The sequence below is a fragment of the Nipponia nippon genome, unplaced genomic scaffold (genome assembly GCF_047370975.1).
Source record: "Nipponia nippon isolate SJK-2023a ecotype South Korea unplaced genomic scaffold, ASM4737097v1 scaffold_6, whole genome shotgun sequence".
In the NCBI taxonomy this organism is placed as follows: Eukaryota; Metazoa; Chordata; class Aves; order Pelecaniformes; family Threskiornithidae; genus Nipponia; species Nipponia nippon.
Window position 1 is genome coordinate 78,001,598 of NW_028262380.1, and position 21,301 is coordinate 78,022,898.

Here is a 21,301-nt window from a genome sequence, read left to right on the forward strand (position 1 = left end):
TGTTACTGTTAGCCAGCTGTTATTTTCTCCCACAGTGAACACTTCAGGTATAATACATCACAGTCACTGCAGTATAGTGTAGATCTAGCCAAGCTAACTTTAAACAAACTAACTGAAGTTCCAGTAGCAGTCTTGCTGCAGGATTATGGAGATCAGTAATTTGCTGCTTGGGTGGATTTTCAGCTTACGCTGAGACGTGTTATAGTAGCTAGACTGCTGGAAATCATGCAGGCTCTTGCTGGCATGAATGACAGAAGAGGATGTGAAAGTTTTGTTGATGAAAAATGAAAGTCTGTAAATACAGTTCTGTCCCTGCAGGATAATTTTATAAGCCTGAACCAAGCCTCTACAAGACCAGGAGAGCAAAGTAAGGTTAAAACCACTTAGTCTGTCTTCTTAAGTGGGTATGTTCCCATCCTTAACATGAGATAAAAGTTGAGTTTCCCTCTTCCTGTTACCACTCTTTGGCTTAATGTCATTTTTCTTCAGATGCCAGCAAAGTAAATTAAAAACTATGTCTTCTTAGGAAGCAAAATTATATTAATTCTCTTTTTAAGTCAGCTGAAGTAAGAACCAACTAAAAAGGGCACTAGCTGCCTGTAGAGCTGCAACAGCTTTCACAGAGTCAGGCCTGTAATCTTAATGCGCAAAAAACTGCAGCATGAAACAATCCAGATAAAATTCAGAGCACAGTCATCAGTCATCATCTACTGGGAAATACTCTGGGTAGCCTGCTACTTTTAGAGGCAGGAGTCAACTATTGCAATAAAATAGTGAAAATAAAGGTCTCTGATAATTAGAAGAAACCGCTCCTTGTAATGTGGATCAGGCTTTATTAAATGGGATAACTGGTACCGATCGAGAAGAAAGGTTACAGAACAAGTAGCAGCACTGGAGATTACCTGTGTTGCCATCAAGAATACAATTAGGAAAGCTGCGTTCAGATGTGGTAAAACAAGTGTGGATGTTGACTCAGTAATTGTGGGAGGGTTTTTTCCCCCTTTTTGGGACTGAAAGTAAGAGAAAATTCCATCATCAAAATTGCTTTTTGTCTTCATGGTGTATGTCTATCTTATGTGAGCTGAATGGAAAATAACAAAGTACTTGGTTTCTGATCCAAGGGGAATTTTTCCAACTGACATTAAAGAAAGCTGGACCACTAAGGTCCTTTACATACAGCTTGCTCCTTTCTGCCCAACCCTTATACGCTTTCAATAAAGCAAACTTGGATGAAGGCTCTTGTTAGGAACTGCATGACTACTATAGCTATACCTTGTTCTATAATCCCACCTAACTAGTCAGACTGGGGGTAAAACTCATAAAAAAGTGTGTAGCACTCCACAGCTCACTGGTTACTTTAGGGATTAGGCCATAAGTTCACAGGTATCAAAGTAGAAGCAGATACTAATTACTTCAGTCTTTTCCTCTCCCTTAGTCTTGGTTTTCTTCAGTCCAGAGTACTACCTTCAGCTTTTCTAGTGGTCATCCCCTTTCATAGCTGTTTTTAACCCCTTTCTTTCCTATTAGTTCTGTCTTGGGTGACCAAGAAATATATAGGATAATGCTGTAGGCATAGTAGGAGAATGACAAGAAATCAAGCATGCATATCTTTGCTTCATTGCTACAAGACTCAACTTTCAAAAAAGTTCACTTGGTGCCTGCCTGTTAGAGAATTAAAGACACATAAAATATTGTGCCTAAGTAACTTAAAAACCACCATTTTATTAGACTGGAACAGTTCTTTCATGAGCAAGTGTTTGAGTGGACTGTCATTTTTTTACAATATTCTCCAAGCTTTACAGAGAATTAGCTTTATCTCAGATAAGTCTTGTTTATTGCCACAAAGATTTCAGACTTTTAATGTACCTGTTATCTGAATAAGTTTTCTGTATAGCTGAACTCAGAGCAGTTAGTCACCTTTGATTCAATTTTTCTGCTGGTGTGAACATAACTCCCAGCTGGAGATCACAGATCAGGCCTATTGTTATTTCAGATTTGTTTATAGTAAGTTTTAAAAATGAGGATTTGGGTTTCATACTGTGCTTAGTATTCTCTAAAATGCAGGCATATGTTCTCCATGGCCTAAAACGTTACCACATGATTTACTTTTGTCCTAATTACATAATTACTTTAGTAACAGGAACAGATCCTCTTGAGTTTCCTACATCTTCTCCTAATTACCTAGTTGCAGGCAGGACTCCAATGGCTAAAATCCATCTGAGGTTTTTCTCATTACTGTCTCTACACCACATTCTACAGAATTTAGTAAAGTTCACTGGAATTTGTACTGATACAAATGAGGCCAGAATTTGGACCAGTTTAATTGTTTTTAATTTAAAAAACTATTTTGTCTAGAAAAAAAAAGGTACATACTACAAAGTTGTCTTTAAAAGCTTAGAATGCCACTGAAACAAACAACAAAAAAAAGGTTTGCATCCACACAAGATTTTTATCATCATCAAGACAACCATGAATTTTTAGCAGGTTTATTCTCCTCATTACTCCCTCCCTCTTCAGTTAAAACCTTTTATTGAAAGACCTTAACAAAGATCTAAAAATGACCATTTCTCTTGAAACACATGCCTTTGTTAATGTATCAGAAACCTGTAGTGCTAATAAAGCGAGCCTAAATAGTCTTCCTGCTATATTACTATGGTCCTTTTACCGTTTTATTCTAGCTTTTTTTAAGCACCACAGACTTTCCTTTCATGGAGGGGATGTGTTTACACAAGATGAAAAGTACTCACCTTTTGGATGCCTTAAAAAGCCTCTGACCTCATTAAAGTTGTCTTAGCTCATGCTGGATCAAAACTGAAAAAAATAAAATAAGTTAAATAAATACCCACAGTGGTATGAGAAAAGGCCTAACCATTAATCTCTGCACATGTAGGTTAACATAAAAGCATATTGACTAGTTAAAGGATTTGCTTACTATTCAAACTCTGCTATAGAAATAAATCAGGCTAGTTGTACATTGTTATTACAGTAAGAAAGTTCACTGGATAAGAAATATTCCTCACTGAAGTAAATGAGAGGTTGACTGTGGGAAAACCCGGGTTGTATGGAATGGAGCCGACAGTTAAGCTTTATTTCAGACAGACATTTTTGAGCCCACAGTTGGCAGTGATTCATGCTGCAGAACAATGACCTTATTTGTAACATCAGTATTTTGGGAAGGCTAGGCTGAGAGATAGTAAATTGTTGTCTTTTCCATTACAAAAATAAAACTGTATGCTTCCATCAGTTTAGCAATTATAAATTTAATGATTAACAGTTAAGTACAACTTCTTAAACATGCACACCACAGTTTTCTTCTGATATTATTTATCCCAAAAAAGCAAGATGAAAAAACCACCATCATTAACACCTCGCACTGGTCTTACACTACTTGGATCTCAATCAAAAGAATCAAAAGCTTTGCATATACTTTATGGCTTCTTACCACGTACTGTTTCACGTTATTGTACTAGGTGGGCTTTGTCTGTGCTAGCACATTCGAGCCTCTGAGTTTACTGCACAGCAGATTTATTGACTTTAGCAGAAGATAAGATCCAGCCATTTAAATAGATGAATGGTCTAACTGTAAGGAAGCGCAGGGTTTTAGTGAATGATTTGCAGCTCCTCCCAGTTTCCAGCCTCCCTCTCCTACCTCTTGCTCTGCCACTACTACCTTTCTTTCAGCTCTGCCTTAACCCAAATCCATTCCAGGTACTGCTAGTGGCTATTCAGCTAGATACCATAAACTGTGAGCTTCATTTCTGGGTACCAATATAAGCAATGGCTCAGACATAATTGTCCCCACCCTTCACTTGGCACCTTCCGCAGAAGGTCATCTACTTTGGTACCTTTCTCATCCATCCTGATAAGCAGCATTGGGTTCACCGCCTTATAACTCCCACTCCTGATACCAATTACAGAAACCTGTCATTACTCACTGTCAGAACATTTTTTTTTTTTTTTCACTTCACAAATCAAGGAAACTATACTCTCTCCAGTTCTTTTAAGCCTAAAGTCAGATTAGTAATAATTTGCAAAGTCTCAAAAGGAGTGGAAACATACTGAATTATATTAGGGAAAGGCTAAGGCTTTGAAATCCTATAATCTAGGAAAAGTTTATGCATCAGAGAGAAACATTTATTATAGTAACAATTTTATTTAATAGAGAACAAGAGTGTGCATTAGTAATGTGTATTATAATAATAAAAAGAAATAACCTTTTTTAATGGAATGACAAAATATTTGAGTTAGAAAACCTCTCATTTTCATCTTATCGACACTGAAAGTCAGAAGTATCTCAACTGAAATTAACCTGTCTCTCCTTCTGAAAGCCTTCCAATTTTAGTGTGCTGTGAAATTACATGGCTAATTTATGAGTCAGAAGAGTAGAAGCATGGAAGTACAAGGATAAGTACAGAATCCAGAAGAAGTTTAAACTAGTTTACAGAACGGAATGGTCCCTGCTAGTACACAGCTTGATAACTGCAGCGGGGAATCTACAGAAATATTATCCCAGTGAATTAATTTTTTAAGACATGCTCACTTTCTCTTTATACTGACTTGTATGAAGGTCTCTTTAAATTCTCTTGTTTTCCTTGGGCTCTGAAAAACAGACCCAAGTTACCAGAGAAGACATCTGTGTTGAGTATGTAAGAGTAAGTCCAAAGCAACTACCCAATTTCATTTCTCCCCAAATGTCAGAGTTAGAGCCTGCATTAGGAACTGCAATCAGTACTAAGCAAAGACCTGAATTTCACTTCCATTTTTATAAGAAGTTCTGCTGTTTGCAGGGCAGATTGGTTTCTGGGGAGGCTCTCATCAGAGAGCAGAATTCATGCAGAATTGAACTCCACAAAGACTGGCAGTAACAAAAGCATCATGCTTAAACAGCTGTGTTGTTCTCTCACATTCATTTTACATTCTTTTTAAATCTAACCCAACATCCTGTATCGAGAAATCGTGTTTATTGGCTAACTATGTCGAAAGTTACAAAAGCACCAGTACCGGGGACTTTAATTGACTGTCCTTAAAGGGACTGTTTTCTGTTTTGTAAGAAATCATGTTTTAATCTTCCAATTCATGGAATTATGTCCAGAAACCTCAAATCAAATTTTACCACAGATTATTTCTATACTAAAAAAGCATCATCTGAAATTTAACGTAATTTAGACAGAACTTGATAAGAATAAAACTGGATGTGTAATCTGGTTTGGTTTATTGTTACACGGATTCCATTTTCTTCCACTTAAATCCAAAAGGAGACAAGCCAACAAAGGAAGTAAATGGAGCTGGTCTGTTGATGTCTTTATTTCATAAATCATAGTAGGTTTTTTCTAGTCCAGGTAAACCCTCCTTGTTACTATCTGTGCACTGATTTACTTATGTGGGCAGCCTTAATTTATGAAGCCTCTTGGCTGGTGATCTTAATACATAGTCCATTTGAAAGCTAGGACTTAAGCCACGTGCCAAGAGCAGAATGAAGTACTTAATGGAAAGCCTTTAATGTTGATCGGGGCATACGGGTTTGTTTCTTAGGTCCATCGCAGATGTCCTGCAGGACCTGTGTATGACTTTTTACCCTTTGCTCTTTACCTGTAAACCAGGATTCTTCCCTACCTTGTGCGTTGCTCCATAGGGAAAATAATTAAAAATGGAGAGGTATCGGCATATGTTGGCAAGGACAGTCTGACTACCAGCTGAAGCATAACAACATATCTCTTCTCAGTGTTGATTTAATGTGGTCTTAGTAAAAGCCTGCCTTTAAAAGCATACTAAGTTTGAGTAACAAACTTGAGTCTGGCAGGAACACAACCTCTGTATACTATTTTTTGGCAGATGACAATTAATCCGGTCAGATTCAGAGAGACACAAAATGGAAAAAGATCACCGTAGCCAAACTCTAGATCTAGTAAAGAGGCTATGTTTTGGAAATTTTGTCAGAGCTAGCAGGAAGGGTATTTTCTACACACACAAGCACATGAACTTTAGAGAGAGCTGTTGTGTGGTCTGGCTTATGACTGCAGAAGTGTAAACTGTTGTTGTCTTTCTGGGAGATGACTGTTCCAATTTATAGAATCAATTTTGGATCAAATTAACCCCTCTTCATAAGAGCATCCAGGACTCATGCCACTTATTTTTTTTTTTACATTTCAGGTTCATGCTCAGCTATCTGTAATATGAATAAATTAGGAAAAACCGGGCTTAAATATCTTCTGTTATCCAAAGGTCAACCAAATGAATACCTGTAATGATAATTTATTATCTTCTATAAATACGTCTAGAAATAAGAATCTAATTACAGACTCCTAAAAATTATCTAATTACTCTATTTTGAATACACTAGGTTGTTGGTGTGGCTCAAGCAATCAATAAGAAATCTGGAATTGGTGGCACTTTCACTGAACAAGATGAAAAGGTATAAAAGCCGGACATTTATGTCTCTTCTATTTTCACAGGGGAACGGGAGATGGATATGTTATTACTTTTCACACTGATCAGAAATTTTAAAGTTATTAAAAATTAAACACCTCTGGAAGAGTAAAAATTCCTGGTAATACCGCAAATTTCTTTCTTTATGAGGCCATGAGAAATGTGGATGTGAAATAGTTTAATTTCTGGATCAGCGTGGTATCTCTCATACATCTCTGAAATACAGGCTTACTCTACTGAAATGCATTGTAAAACAGTTTCATAACTTTTAATAGACATCATTTTTTATTAATAGGTTCTAATTCTCCTGGCATCCCCAACAAACATATTTTGAATATTAAAATTTGTGTAGTGATTCTTTTTAAAATACTGTATCACTTCTCAGTGTAGCAATTTCAGGATGAGAAAAAGCTTTGGATAAATTATGAACAAGATATGAGATGAGTAGAGCAGACAGCACCTTGATTCCTAATTCTCACATGGCAGTTGCTTCCCAAACATTTCCAGACTTCACATTCAGATTGGTATCGCAAAAAACAGGCTGCTCTCAGGCTGAAGAAGTTCACTTAACCCTCAGCAATAAAAAAATCAGAATTCACCCTTTCCCTTTGCAAACTTCCCCTTTAAAACAAAAGGCATACTGAGTATCTGCAGGAGATCAGAATTAATCCCATTCCAAAAGGGAAAAAAATTGTGGTTTTGCTATGTGAGCAGAATTTTATTTCCACTTTCCAAGAGACTGAATTCCCCAAGAGAGGCTGATTGTCTGCACTCAGTTTTTCTAGATAAAATATGCATTGCTGCAAAATGAGTTGATTCCTCTGAGCTGCTTCTTATATCAATCCTACTTTTACCAGGATAAACTGTGAAGATCATTAGTTTAAAAAAGGGAGACGAGATTCTTGAGGAAATAACAAATTATGAATAACTAAAAAAAATAACCCTGAATATGTGGTTGCCAAAAATAACTTTAAAATATCCATTAATACTTCAAAGTGAAAAAAAAAAATACAGTAGCTTATCTTTGAATAGAGTTAAGACGCTGTGAGACATTATCTTCATGAGGTGTTGATGTTCATTTGTCTTCAGGATTTTGCTGCCTATTTGGCATTTTGTGGAATTGTTCTTCACAACGCTCAATTGTATGAGACATCTTTGCTTGAGAACAGGCGCAATCAGGTATGGTCAACAGGTTTGTCCCAAGAATACCGAAATTATGATGGTTAGCTAGTAATCAGCGCCTGCTCGTGATATTTCCCATATGGTAGTTATTCCTTGGCTATTTTTAATTACTCTAATTGAACGCTGTGTATCTCTGATAAAGCTCTAACTAACTGCACTGAGAAGTAGCTGGGCACATTCCAGCTTGGGCTGCGAGAAGGGGACTGTCTAGGAGAAGGTAAAACTACATGTCAGAAAATTAATTCCATGTCAATATACTCGATATTGCCTGAAGTTATTCTGTGCCTCACTGTATATACTATACACCAGAGGTGTACACACTCCAGAAATTTCCAATAGAATTATCTCTACAGAATGGTAGAGGTTATACAGATTGCTCTTTTAAGTCTGCTACAACTATAAATATCACTAACCATATTTTCAGTAATGATCAGATGGAAAAGTAAATTTCCTTCTGATTAATGTAACTGTATTTTGCAGCCATCTTTATAAATGATGGGTTATTAATGCCATGGCCTTTACAGATGAATATGTCTGCCATATACGGTATGAAAAGTTTCTGGAGAACAACTCCAAGCAGTTGTTTTAAAAATTTTCTGGTAGGTCTGAGTTTCCAAGTGACTATCAGTGTTTGTAAATTGGTACAAATTTGGATAATCTTTTCAAATGGGCTCTGTGGTTCTTGTGAGGAAAAAAGGAATATAATATGAGCACATCTGAGCAGCCAAGTCCTTCAGCAGCAGCTTTGAAATACAGCAGATTCTATCTAAATGATGTTTTCACCAAATGAGTTCGTTAGGATGTGTTAGAATTACAACAGTTAATAACTGTGTTCAAAAGTCTTAAAAAATGTAAAAGTCACTGTTTTTAGAATGCACATGTGAGCCATAGGAAACTATTAAGTTTCCTAAGGACAAATAACAGTGTGTTGTCTGGATTTATCAGGTTTCATTTGATGAACTGTTAATGCCTAAACCTATTCTGTCTCTGACCGAAAACATCAGACAGCTAACTATGCTATTTATTTCTTCCACCAAAAGTGTCAAACTGGCTATAATTTACTGTTACCTTGCAGTCTGTGTGAGAGCCAAAACTTACACAGATATACATGTTGACTTCCTTGATTCAGAGAAGAACAGAAGAATCGAAGACAGTAGTAATGATAATTATTGCTTAAATCACAATTAGTCAAAATTTCACAAAAGACCTTTTCCCCAGGTGCTTCTTGATCTTGCCAGCCTGATTTTTGAAGAGCAGCAGTCTTTGGAAGTAATTCTGAAGAAGATAGCCGCCACTATAATATCCTTCATGCAAGTGCAGAGGTGTACCATCTTCATAGTGGATGAGGATTGTACTGTGAGTATGTTTTTTGTCTAAAGGCAGAAGTGCTTATTCCCTGGGAGCAGTGTGGGCTTCCCTCTATTCTGACTCAATAGTATTTCAAACCCATAGTATGTTGTCGCCTTTTTGTCCTCTGCCGCTTCTTTTACAGCATCTACTCAGGTTAGGTGTTGACTTGGGAGGCTTTGGTCTTTGTGTAGGCCAGACTGCCATTTTATGCAGCCATTTCGCATTACCTGTTGGTAAACTATGGTTCTAAGCTCTTTCCTATGGCATAGATCTTGAATGGTGAACTCTTTCCTAACTCATTTTCTTGGCTGCTGATGTAGGATGGAAAAAAGGAAAAGGCTGGGAGAAAAACAATGTGGCCTTTACTTCCTGTGCTGAATCATTTTTGACAGCACTTTTTATTTCTGGAGTATATCTAAGCAGGGAGTATCTCAACAGAATCATGGCCTGTCCCAAGATCCTGGCTCACTGAAGCAAAGCACAACTCCTTTCCAATCTACCCACTCGTATTTCCTTCCTATTGAAAACAGGCTGCAGAACAAGGAGCAGGATATTATGTTGCATGCCTCAGTCTTGTACTGGCATTGCTAGTTTTACCTTTACTACTTGTTATAGATAGGGGTGTACTAACATCTGGAAGTGAGGAAGCATTTCCAGGTTCTGTAGCACAGAAATAACACACAGCACTTGTGATCATCTGCCACAATCCCATCTCTCACTGTATTTAGAAGAGTCACTCCTGCACACAAGAATACAGAAGAGGAATTTACATAATTTTTGCATTCACATATTCACACTGTCCTTGCCAGTTAGTTAAACTCTAGCACCTAGTTTGCAGTCTGTAGTTTTAATCTGTTGTACAGAGAGAATCTAATTTCTCTCTACATTTAGGCTTCTCAACTGTTAAAAAAAGCTGCATGAAAAGCAACACAGAGGTCAGTCGGTATGTTTAAAAGGTTTTGATGTCCTCACTTGCCCAAGCAAAGCAGGTCTAGAATTGGATGAATGTTAAAATAAAGTTCTGTGCTGACAGATAGATTTGGCACAGCCTGTAAATACTGGCGTTTCTTCTCAGTGTGATCAGTAGACATTCAAGACACTTCAATGATATTTAACGTTGTATCAAAAGATATTTTTGTGGTAGGATCCTGTACACTTGCTGCTAGATGTGAAATGAAGTTAAATAATTTTACGCTTGCCTTTATTACAGAACAGGTTTTGATAACTGCAGCAAGCTTTTTATGAATACGCCTATTCTAACTTATGACAACCTTATACACCTATATATTAAAATATCCTCTCGGTATTCCAGGATTCATTTTCTAGTGTGTTTCACATGGAATCTGAGGAATTAGAAGAGTCAACTGAAAATCTGAAGAGGTAAAACAATGAATTCAAACTTTTGTTCATCCCAGGAGAATGCTGAAGAAACTATTTCCACTCTATTACTGCTATTTTTGTAGAGCAGGTTTTGCCCTGAAATGTACATAGACAAACTCTATTGCCTTAAAAGGTCACACTAAGCAGAATAGGAGAGTAGGGCCTGATCTCTTCACTTCGTTAGGTCTAAGAACATAGTTGTATAACAAGGCTAAGCTATGGAAACGTACAAAATGTGAGAAGTAAAAATTTAAGTTAGTGGGTTGCACTAAAACTGATCTGTAAGAAATCTGCGTTGATTACTCTGCTGTAGAGCAGACATATCCACAGTAGTAGATACTAATCCTATTTATGTTCTAATCAATTATTTTAATCATTACTTATTTCATAGATAGGGAAGCTGACTCAAAGAGCATGACTGACTAAAGCAAGAATAAAGTCCTAAAGTTCTACATTTCGGTCATCTTTGAGAAACCATTAAGAAGTTCAACTGGGAGGAAGGGAAAGTTGTAGAAATAGTTGAATTAAAATACCCAGATTAGATAGTTTCCAAATTTAGCCTGAACCTCTGTATTGAAGTTTGAAAATTACTGTCTCCATTACCTTTCTCTGTCATCAAAAACAGTTGTTTCAAATAATGTCAAAAGAGTGAGACACAGTTGTATATCAAATGCACTACCACAGATAGAGTGTGCAGAGAGAAAATGGAGATTTCTGTACCTCTTTGACCTTTTTTGCAGTCAACATTTTTTATATTAAGTTTAATTCCATATGTTAGAAAACTATGTCCAAAGTGTGTGGCTTGAGCGACTAAAAACTGTTGAGCTGTATTATGATTTTAGACAATGTACAACCAGAAAGTACAGAGGTACAACAGGCTAGTAAGATGACAGGGTGAAAGAGAAAGTTCCTGTTTACTTCCTCTTCTACACTGTGGGAATGGTAAAGAGAATTTACCCTTCCTCTTCATTATCCCTTTCATGGTTACTAGTTAATGGACTCAAAATGTAATTTACTGCTTGCATGGGCCATGAGTAAATTATTTCTGATAACTGATAGGGAAGGAATCTTGGAGGCTTAATTGCATATCTGAATCTTGTTCATGAGATAGCACAATTATATGCCAAAGACTGTACTATGAGTCAACCATTGGAGTTAGCACTTCTGCTAAGCTTGAAGGGCACGATTTTGGGCAATAGCAAAATATAATGACATGGAATAGATGGGAAGTATTACTTTACATAATAAAATTTCAGGCTTATTATGTAACCAAGGACCCTGAATCAGACCGCAAATCAGACTGGTTTTCAGAATTGTGGGTCATTGCCTTGTATAACCAAGTTTGTGAAATAATGAAAGAATAATTCCCCTCCTCCAGCACTGTGAACATCCTTACACCAGAAGGATAACTAAAGTCAAGTCAAATGTCAGAGGGAAACTACAGGAGTTTGATGGAAATAGGTTTATTATTGGGACATATGTCCTCCTCCAAAGCAGGCAAAGGCTCCAAGAGAACTGAAATGCCATAATAAAATACATTGTGGCTACAAAAGTAGGAGATGATTGATTCTGTAAAGCTATTTTATGTCCTGATTTGGAATAAACAGTTCTATTTCAGTAATGGAATCCCCATGCAACTGATTGTGCCTTTAATTTAGAACAAATTGGAAAAGAACTTAGAAGCAGAAAATTCACAAATGTTACCTGCTTCACTCCATTTAAAGAATATGGGAATTTCATCCAGTATTGATTTTCAACTGTATCAGACTTGTGAATGGAGTTTTTTTTCAAAAAGTTCTGTTTATTTTAATATAAACCCAGTTGTTCATTCTTTTCCTTCATCTGCATAAACTGTACTGATTTGTTTATTTCTTAAGTTTGGTGTTCAGCGTTAACATTATTGAATATTAAAGAAATGATGGAATGTATAAATCAATCCACTCTGCAGTTTTGTGATGATAGCGGGGTTAGGATACAGGACTTGAACTCAACTCCATTGTATATCTATTGGTTACATCCTTTCCTCATGCAGGAAAGGTATTACAATTACATGCTTTGCATAATGAAATGACCCATTTTCATACTAAGCACATAATAATAATGTTGTATCCTTCAGGGACTATGATACAAACAAAATCAATTATATGTATGCTCAGTATGTCAAGAATACGATGGAGCCTCTCAACATCCCAGATGTCTGCAAAGACAGAAGATTTCCCTGGACAGTAAGTAAAATAAGCTTAGATTTGAAATTCAGAAATGGAAAATGTTTTTGTTTACCTTTCAAACCTTTTTTTCCCCCCTTATTATTTCTATTAATTTAATGGCCACAGTTAGAATTACGCAAACACAAAGGAAGGTAAAATGTGAAGAAATGGTACAATACTCACACAGTGAGCCGGGTGGCCAGGGGACGGATTTATCCCTGCAGCCATTATTAAAAAAGCCTAACATTAATTGGTCAGTAAATAGACAGTGCAATGTGGAGAGCTTGCAATATGTTCTATGGAAAACGTGTAAGTGAAGAACAGTTGTATGTTTTCACAGTAATCCTCTGTAGCTTACTGTGAGTGTTGGGAAGCTCTCAGAAGTTCCTTCCCTTTTATCCTCTCCTTTCCCTTCTTGTTCTGGCAAAGATTAATGTTATAGATGCAAGTTCTTTGCTGTTTTGGAGAAGGAACAACTTCACTTTTCTTTGGGAGCTTTTGCTTCACACTTCATCAAGTGTGAGCTTGTGGTATGGTGTATTACTACTGAACACACAGATACTGGAGAGTTAGGAGGGAAGGTCAGTTGGCAAGAGTCAGATTACAGTCAGGTTGTCTTCAAAGTCATCATCAACAAAATGCAAACTTGTAATTCTGTATTTTCCTGTCAATGCAGAAATTAGAAAGATGTCTGCTCTTCTTATTTTATTTAAGCCTGTTGGCTAGAGGGGCTCAGGGAGAGGGTAATAAGAGGGAGAGGAATTATGATCAGCAGATAGCTTTTTACCAAACTCTTTATTCTGAGATGCACAACGAAAAGGTCAGAAAATAGTGTTCAATGTGATAGTTCCAGTAAGTGGAAAGAAGGGATGCCCCTTGGCATGCTCATGGTGGGGAGCTGTGTTGCTTCCATTTTTCTCTGTGAAAGGTTTCATGGATGTTCTGGAGCGGGTTTCTATGAAGGACTGAGCAACACAGGAATTGAGTGCTCATCATTTTGCAGTACAGGGCCCACAGCTATCTTAACTGCAGGAGTGGAAGTAAAAACAGAATCGGACGGATATACTGTGTTAGATCAATAAGAAAGAGGTGATTATTTTGAAGACATTTTATTTTAAAATGAATACCTTGAGAGTCATCCAAACAACTGTTTGTCTGAAACAGGCCTTTCACTTTGTCAGTAGGGTTAGAGTTCTTTTGCGTTTTTCCCTGGAATCTAGATGACTTACACCTTATGCATGTAAAAGAAACTCATAAAAAGAAAATAATAGTACTGCTAGAAGGAATTTTGGATAATGTTTTTTCAACACACAGTGGCTGCATCTCCACTACTGTGCAGGAGCTGTGTCAAGGCAGGGCTGTAGACTAAATGTTTTGAAATCTGATGAACCCTGACATGAGGGAAATTCAGGGGTACCTAGTGCCCTAGAAACCCTGGCTTGCCTCTTTCTTTGGAGGACATTCAACAGCACACTTACTCACCTGATGAAAATAACTTTGTGCTTTCTAAATGCTTTGGTAGCCTCAGCTACCTAGGTAGTGACATGAGGCAGAACAGCAGTTTGGGTTTATTCGTGGAAGAGCCGTGATGTTGACTGCCTCAGGTTCAGGCCACTTACAAGGACAGTATGGAAGCCAAATGCTAAGCTTCAGCAGTCGTGTACATGTTCTTCCCTGAACCAACAAAGTTAGTGTAGTGGAGACAAAGTTCAAGTATCTACAAGACTCCTTAAAGGCATTTAAGCCTGTTTTTGCTTAATCTCCTTCCTGTTCATTAATACTGGGTCAGGCATTTTTATTAAGCACTGTGCACTGTGGTCTTATCTCCAATCCAGTCCAGTTTGACTTTCAATGCATCTGAACTGTACCATGAAACAGCAGGTTTTTCTCAGGGTAGCCATAAACCAATTTTCATGCAAGCTTGACTTTGTGTTTCTCGGCTGCCCTTGCTGGAGAGGTCTAGGGAGAGATGCCGAGTCTTATATCCTTTTTTACAGCTGATTTCACAGGTATGTCACAGTTCAGAAAACAGCAAATCCTACTCTTGAGTTATTCCATATACCCTCTTGATAATGGGATACTATTAAGTAGTAGTACTTAAGTTCCTGGAGTCATGTAAAGTATCTGGCATGATGTAATCCTTTAATGTTTCTTTTAAAGAACCCCATTTCTTATTGCCACTTGTAAGCATTATAGTGTTTGTGCATTTGCCTGTACAGAAACTGTCCACAATCCTTGCACAGCACCAGAGAGCAGAGCAACAACAGTAAAAAAAAAACCCCAAAACAAAAAAAAACCCAAAACCCCTTTTGATCTGAAATATTAGTTTGTACCCATTTTTTTGTGTCACATGCAATTAGAGATTGGACCAAATGTACTTCTCAGCAACTGCCACATTATTCCAGGAGCAGTCAGAGCAGAACTATGTCCTTTTCTCACCACGTATTTGAAAGAGATGCACTGTCCTTTTGTTCCACTCTTTCACCCCCCAAATAAATTCAGTTTCCTTCTCTTGGAGCATAAGACATGGTAAAAGGTCTTTGGAAGACTGCAGAATGTTGACCTTGGTGGTGGTAGTTTTCCTACCTGTTGTTCTTTGGATCATAATTTGGTCTCCACTAAGCCCCCTATCATTGCGTTGGTGGATTAATCAAGGCATCTCAAACAAACCAAAAGAGTTTATGAAAATTTTAGTGCCATAAAATGCACAGTTACCTTAATGCCAGGTAGTTACTCTTGTTTTAGGACATCTGTTCCTTACATTGCCATATTGCAAGTGAGGGGATATGCTGGAAAGGGGAGGGGTGAGTTCCTTTTACAGCTCATCACCTGATGAGAGTAAAAGGGTGTCCTAAAGCGAATCTGATCTCTTTTCAGCTGCACTGAGTGGAACACTTTGTCTTAGTGCAAAGTTGTCATTTTCATGGAAGTGGTACCTTCTAATGAGAGATCCTATTATAAAATTCGCACATTTTTAGCACGATTACACAAGTCACTGTAAACTGCTACTGATTATCACCATGACCTGTATTATTCATCAAAGCTTGTATCAGATACAGTGTTTATTATACAGTCCAGCCAAAGATGTGCAAACTCTTTGAAGACATGGTTGCTTTTTGAAGGAGTATGTAAGCCAAGAATAGTTGTAGACTGCAGCTCTACAGCTTTTTCACTTCAGCCACTTGAACATCAGTCTTTAAAATTGTAACTGTATTTTTTTGTTTGTTTAACAGAATGACAATGCAGAAAATGTAAGTCAACACATAAAGAGTTTGCTGTGTACACCAATAAAAAATGGGAAAAAGAATAAAGTGATAGGTAGGTATCTTTACAAAAAATATTTTTATACATTTCATAGAAATATTTCTATGATCCACAGTAAAATCTCAGCAATATGGAGTCTCAACCCAGGAGAAAAGATCCTTAATTATCATGTTTTCAACTAGCAAGTCCACTGCAACCTTGACTGTAAATTGCTTACCTAATATGTTACCAACTATCTACAACACTCTTGTGATACTTCACCATTTTTATAGCTTCTTTGCATTCAAAAATTTTCTGTAAGTAAAATTATTTACATTGCTTCCTGTTCAGAGAGTCAGTTACCACTTTTGCTTGTGTATATCTTTTACAAGGCAGTGAAAGGAAGAGAAGACATAAATCAGTAAATAAGCTCTTCACGCCTGAGCTGTCTGGGAACAGTGGTGGCATGTGGAAAGGCAAGCTGAACTGTGGACATTGACAGTTACCTCCAATGAGACTCAGCTACGGAAAGATTTGTCCATTAGAAGGCTGACTGCTGTGCAGTTTTGGTGCTATGAATTGCCCTTTGGAGGTGCCTGCTTCTAACTGTGGATTACATAGGGGGCCTGCAGTCCTATCGTAAGACACTAGTTTTAAGTGTCTAAAGCTACCCCAGTGTAAATATTGCTGCAGCATCTCCTTTGCTTTTTCTAGAACTGCTTTTCTTCTATTTTAAAGAGTGGCCATAGTACGACTGGTTTCCTGGGGTAACATTTTCAGAAGCAATTTGACATCACTTAGGTCCACATAGGCCTAGATACTTATGGAAACTTAGAAGCCTAGTTATCTCTAGATCCTAAAAATATTCAGGTGGCCATGGTCTGGGTCCTCAAAGATGAGTATACACCTAAATAGTTTTGAGGATCTGGTCAGGGAATAAACTTAATGAGCTCTAAGTCTTTCCCTGAGTTTCAGATTCACCTTAAACAAAGGGATGGTGATGCTTTTGGAAATTGCCAGGAGTTCCCTGTCCCATGAAGAGTAGAATGAGCGTCAGCCTGCTTTCCTGGCATCAGTAAGTTCCACAAGCAAACAGAACACAAAATATACTGATTCCTAGATAGCAGCATGAATCCAACTTCCTCAGCTTTACAAAATGTGGCAAGTAAATGATAAGAGTTCCAAGAATGTGTTTTTTAATGGTCTTGAAATAATTTTCCTTGACAATTATGGCAAAACTGCATAACCCAATGTATATAGTAAATATGAGGGCCCTTTTCCATGAAGACAGATCTTTTTTTTTTTTTTAACTCCTGAAGCAGAAAGAGAAGCATCATCTTTACCTAATGGAGTTTTCTGAAATTTCTTTTGATATCAGCTTCTTTAATGAGTTCTTCTAGTACTTTAAATATTCTACCAGGCCCTAGAAGACGAAGATGAATATTGAACTGTTGAGCTTTAAGTAGAGACATTTCACTATGCTGTTAGCTACTAATGAAACAGTTGTATCTGATCTCACATAGTTTTTTTCTGTTGTTCTTTTCTGTAGAAGTTCAAACTGAAAGTTTCAGTCAGGCCACCCATTTAGGTGGTTTTTTCAAATCTGAGTAATTCTCATTGGGAAATGTTCTTCCAAGTCTTTTAAGGTTTCACAGCCTGCCTAATGTTCAGATCTTTAATAGGGCAAGGTCAAGAAGTTGTCTTTGGGATAATACCCAGAACTTCCTTTAGCATACTATGCACCACACAGAGAGGTGGTAGATGCCCCATCCTTGGCAACATTCAAGGCCAGGCTGGATGGGGCTCTGAGCAACCTGATCTAGTTGTAGATGTCCCTGCCAGTTGCAGGGGGGATGGACTAGATGGCCTTTAAAGGTCCCTTCCATCCCAAAGCATTCTATGATTCTATGACTATGTAAGACTATTATTGTAAGTCTATTTTTTTAAGATTAGTATACCCAAAACCAGAATTTGGGAAGTGGGGTGTGCAGATGGGCATGGGGTGGGAAAAACTGTCCACAGCAAAACCAAGCAAATCTTACTAGCAAGAAAGATGAAAAGAACTTTTTTATTCTCTTGAATTGTGCATTTTTCAGGTATGTGGTGAAAGCTTTACAGAATCTTTCTGTGGTTTTATAACTATGTCCCAATAAAAGACTTTTGAGTTTCTTTAATTGCAATGTATGGACCCCTCAATCCTTTGGAGAAGCTTTTGAAAAAGGTTACAGTTAAAGAGTCTTAAGTACTACATAGTACATTTACTGCAGTTCTCTCATTTTTTAAAGAGACATATACGTGCATCCAAATGCTGTGTCTTCTAAGAATTAATTTGCTTTTGTGGCTTATTCACTGTAGAGTCTTAATCTTGTGTTCATTACATCACAGTTGCTATGGAAATAATTATAATGTCATAAATAGAGCTAAACACAGATCTGAAAGTGAGTTTCATGAGATTTTCCTATAGAGTTTTATTAGTCAGCTTCTTTTTCCCAGGGGAAGTTAATCTTGTTCTTAGTGAAACCTTATTTGCTGGGATTATATATTTTTACTCTCATTCAAGTATCTAGTCATCTCATTCCATTAAGGTTCAGAATACTGTTTGCAATATTCAGATACCACAACCCCTGCCACAACAGTTTACAGCTACAGTTATAATATTCTTACTGATCTCTTTAGAGGAGACTCTGATACTAAAATAAGTTCCCTAAACAGAATGCAATTTGGAAACAGGACGGAAATTTTGTAATTTTTGTAATTTTGGAAACAAAACATTGTCACCAGACATTAACACTTCTACATGTAAGGCCAATGTTCTTCTAAAAACACAGTTTGCATGTGTGTGCTACATTCTTTTCCTCAGTTTTTCTACCTACTGTGACAGGGAAGATGCATGCTTGCTCTCTCAAAGACCTTTCTTCCTTTTAATTAAAAACCTCAATGAGCTTTTTTAGTCTGTAAATATGGAGTACTAAAATGCTGGAAATACTTTCATATAAAAAATTATTAGCACTGACAAGACCTTACAGTAGCTGCTGATTATGTTCACTGTTGGTACTGCTGTAAAATAGTATTCATTATAATTTCTTCCCTACCCATAAGCAGAGAGCAAATCTGGCCTCCCTGACCTTATGAAGCGTAAAGCATTCAGATTCTGCTCCTATATCCTGTGTAAATTAGGAGTAGCTCTACTGACGCAAGAAAACCTAAAAATTGTTAAGAATGTCTTGGAAACACCATGCTAAATAGTTATCTTCTCTTTTGCTGGTTAAATACATGTTTAATATTTTACTCTTTCTGCTGCAAAATGCTCTTCATAAAATACATAAAGTATACAAACTGGTACGCAATAGCAATTTAGAGAAAATGAAGACTTTTTTCATTTAGTAATTTTTTTTTTCAGAATCTTTAACTTGCAACTGTTATTTTCACTGGGGTAATTACTTGCAGTTGGCCAGGAAAATGCTAGCTTTTATGCTCAAAACTGTTCGTACTCACACTCATGAGAGTGAGAAAACATTTGGACTCACTTAAGACAATAATCACCCCCAAAGCAGTTTTTGCCAAAGACAATGTGTACTTACAATGCAGCTACTTTAATTAATATTCTGATTTCTTAGCAGAAACTGCCATCCGCTTTCTAAAACTGAAGTGAGGTATATGTGTGAATTTCCCTCTGCTTAAAATGGTGTCAGGGATTTAAGCTGCAGCAAGGTTTGGTAGAAGTTACCTGTCAGACCTTTCAATGGCACGTGCACAGAAAAGCCCAGAAATTCTTAACAGAAAATAAACAGATGCAACTATCCACAAGTTTGAACCTAACAAGGTGAATTCAGTAAGATGCTTTTCAATGAGTCGAGTAGTCTTTGGCGCAGGCTGGAATTCAATCACATCCTCATAGAATCAGCGAGTATACTTAAACTTTGAGCCTCAACTTGGGTATTCTCTGTTCAGTTCACTTATTTTCAAAAATTTCCAGTGCTGACTCAAATAAGGAAGTGAAGACTCTGTGTACCACTGTTCTGACTTTCATAAATGTTCTTTTGGCATGGTTACAAAAATTTAATTAGCCTCCAAAGGACAAATTGTCTTTAGGGATTAAATCAATCTAGAATACTATTAATAATAAAAGTTAGGATGAAAACGACCCTAGAATTTCACAAGATAATCAAGTCTGTAAAGCCCTACCTTTTTGTTTTACAAATCCTAATACATTTGAGTCTACTAAGTAATATATAATGTTTTAGCATTTATTCTGTAATACAGTGAAATTACTCTAAAAAACTTTGGCGAAAAACCCACAGCACTCCTGTGTGTCACTTTTATGTATATTGGTGGTTTATATTATAGGCTAAACTGTCCTAGGTTTAATTTTTCTCTCGATGTTCCATACAATAAGTGATATGTTGGCAGTTCTCTGTATTACTTTCAATTTCTGTATCCTGGCATAGGGGTTTGCCAGCTTGTGAATAAGATGGAAGAAAACTCGGGCAAAATCAAGGCTTTCAACAGAAACGATGAACAGTTCCTGGAAGCATTTGTCATCTTTTGTGGTTTGGGGATCCAGAATACACAGATGTACGAAGCTGTAGAAAGAGCCATGGCCAAACAGATGGTGACATTAGAGGTGAGCTCAAAATCTAGGTGGTCCTTAATTAGCCCAAAACAGATCCTGATTTTCTCCAGACCCTGTCTGTTCTACACATCAGTGCAGCTACTCGCATGGATGCTGAACAGAAATTGTTCTCCCCCAGGAGAACAGCATTTGGCCTATTGAGTTGCACAGGATTTTTTTCTGCTTCTTTCAGTATCTGCCAACAGACTATTTCATTTGATATTGTATTTTAACTTTACTCGTGAGATTTAGTGGTGAGCTGAATGCATCTTTTCCTCTACATGAGGCTACACATTGGCAACATAGCGGGTTTGTTCTGTTGCATAGGAAGAGGAAATGGTTTGGGGGATTAGGGGCTTCCTTTTCTTGTCTGAGGTTTTCTGTGATGATTTTGGCTCAGTCCTTTAGACAAACCGGTTTGTGGAGTAACAGCAGCATTGCTGTAGGTTTTCAGTGATTTCCTCAGATTCCGTCAAGCCATATCAAGATGAACGTCATTTGGTCTCAGCCTTTGAATTGGTTACTGTTAAGTTTCATATCTGAAGAGGGCTTTAGTCTGAGAAGCTGAATTACTCAGAGGTGATAGCTTGAAGCTGAAAGTGAAAAATCTGTAGACTTTGGATCTCCCAACATTCATTATGTAAACAGAATGTTTGCAGAATTCCTAAAATGGGGATTATGTACCCCGTAGCCTCTAAAAGAAACGTTACAACTCTCAAATAAACCTGTATTAAGTCATGTTAAATAAAAAGGTGGTAAAATTGTTGTCAAAATAATTTCAGTGCTTTAAAAAAAAAGAGCTGTTTGTTTATATGGCAAATTAGCAATTTTCTCTCCTACTATAACACTTTATAGATAATCTAGAAAGTCCAGACAGATTATAGGTCAGTATATAAGATGG

At 37.2% G+C, this 21,301-nt stretch overlaps 1 protein-coding gene across 4 annotated transcripts in view; it reads left to right on the forward strand.

The window, feature by feature from the left end:
• The window catches only part of PDE5A (phosphodiesterase 5A), a 68,262-nt gene that overhangs the window by 20,321 nt on the left and 26,640 nt on the right, over nucleotides 1–21,301 (forward strand). For all 4 annotated transcript variants that reach the window (XM_087735559.1, XM_087735560.1, XM_087735561.1 and 1 more), the window contains exons 4-10: nucleotides 6,341–6,412; nucleotides 7,516–7,605; nucleotides 8,827–8,964; nucleotides 10,271–10,338; nucleotides 12,455–12,563; nucleotides 15,779–15,863; nucleotides 20,237–20,412. In XM_087735559.1, the coding sequence (XP_087591685.1) occupies nucleotides 6,341–6,412; nucleotides 7,516–7,605; nucleotides 8,827–8,964; nucleotides 10,271–10,338; nucleotides 12,455–12,563; nucleotides 15,779–15,863; nucleotides 20,237–20,412 (738 nt within the window). The remainder of the gene's footprint in view (nucleotides 1–6,340; nucleotides 6,413–7,515; nucleotides 7,606–8,826; nucleotides 8,965–10,270; nucleotides 10,339–12,454; nucleotides 12,564–15,778; nucleotides 15,864–20,236; nucleotides 20,413–21,301) is intronic.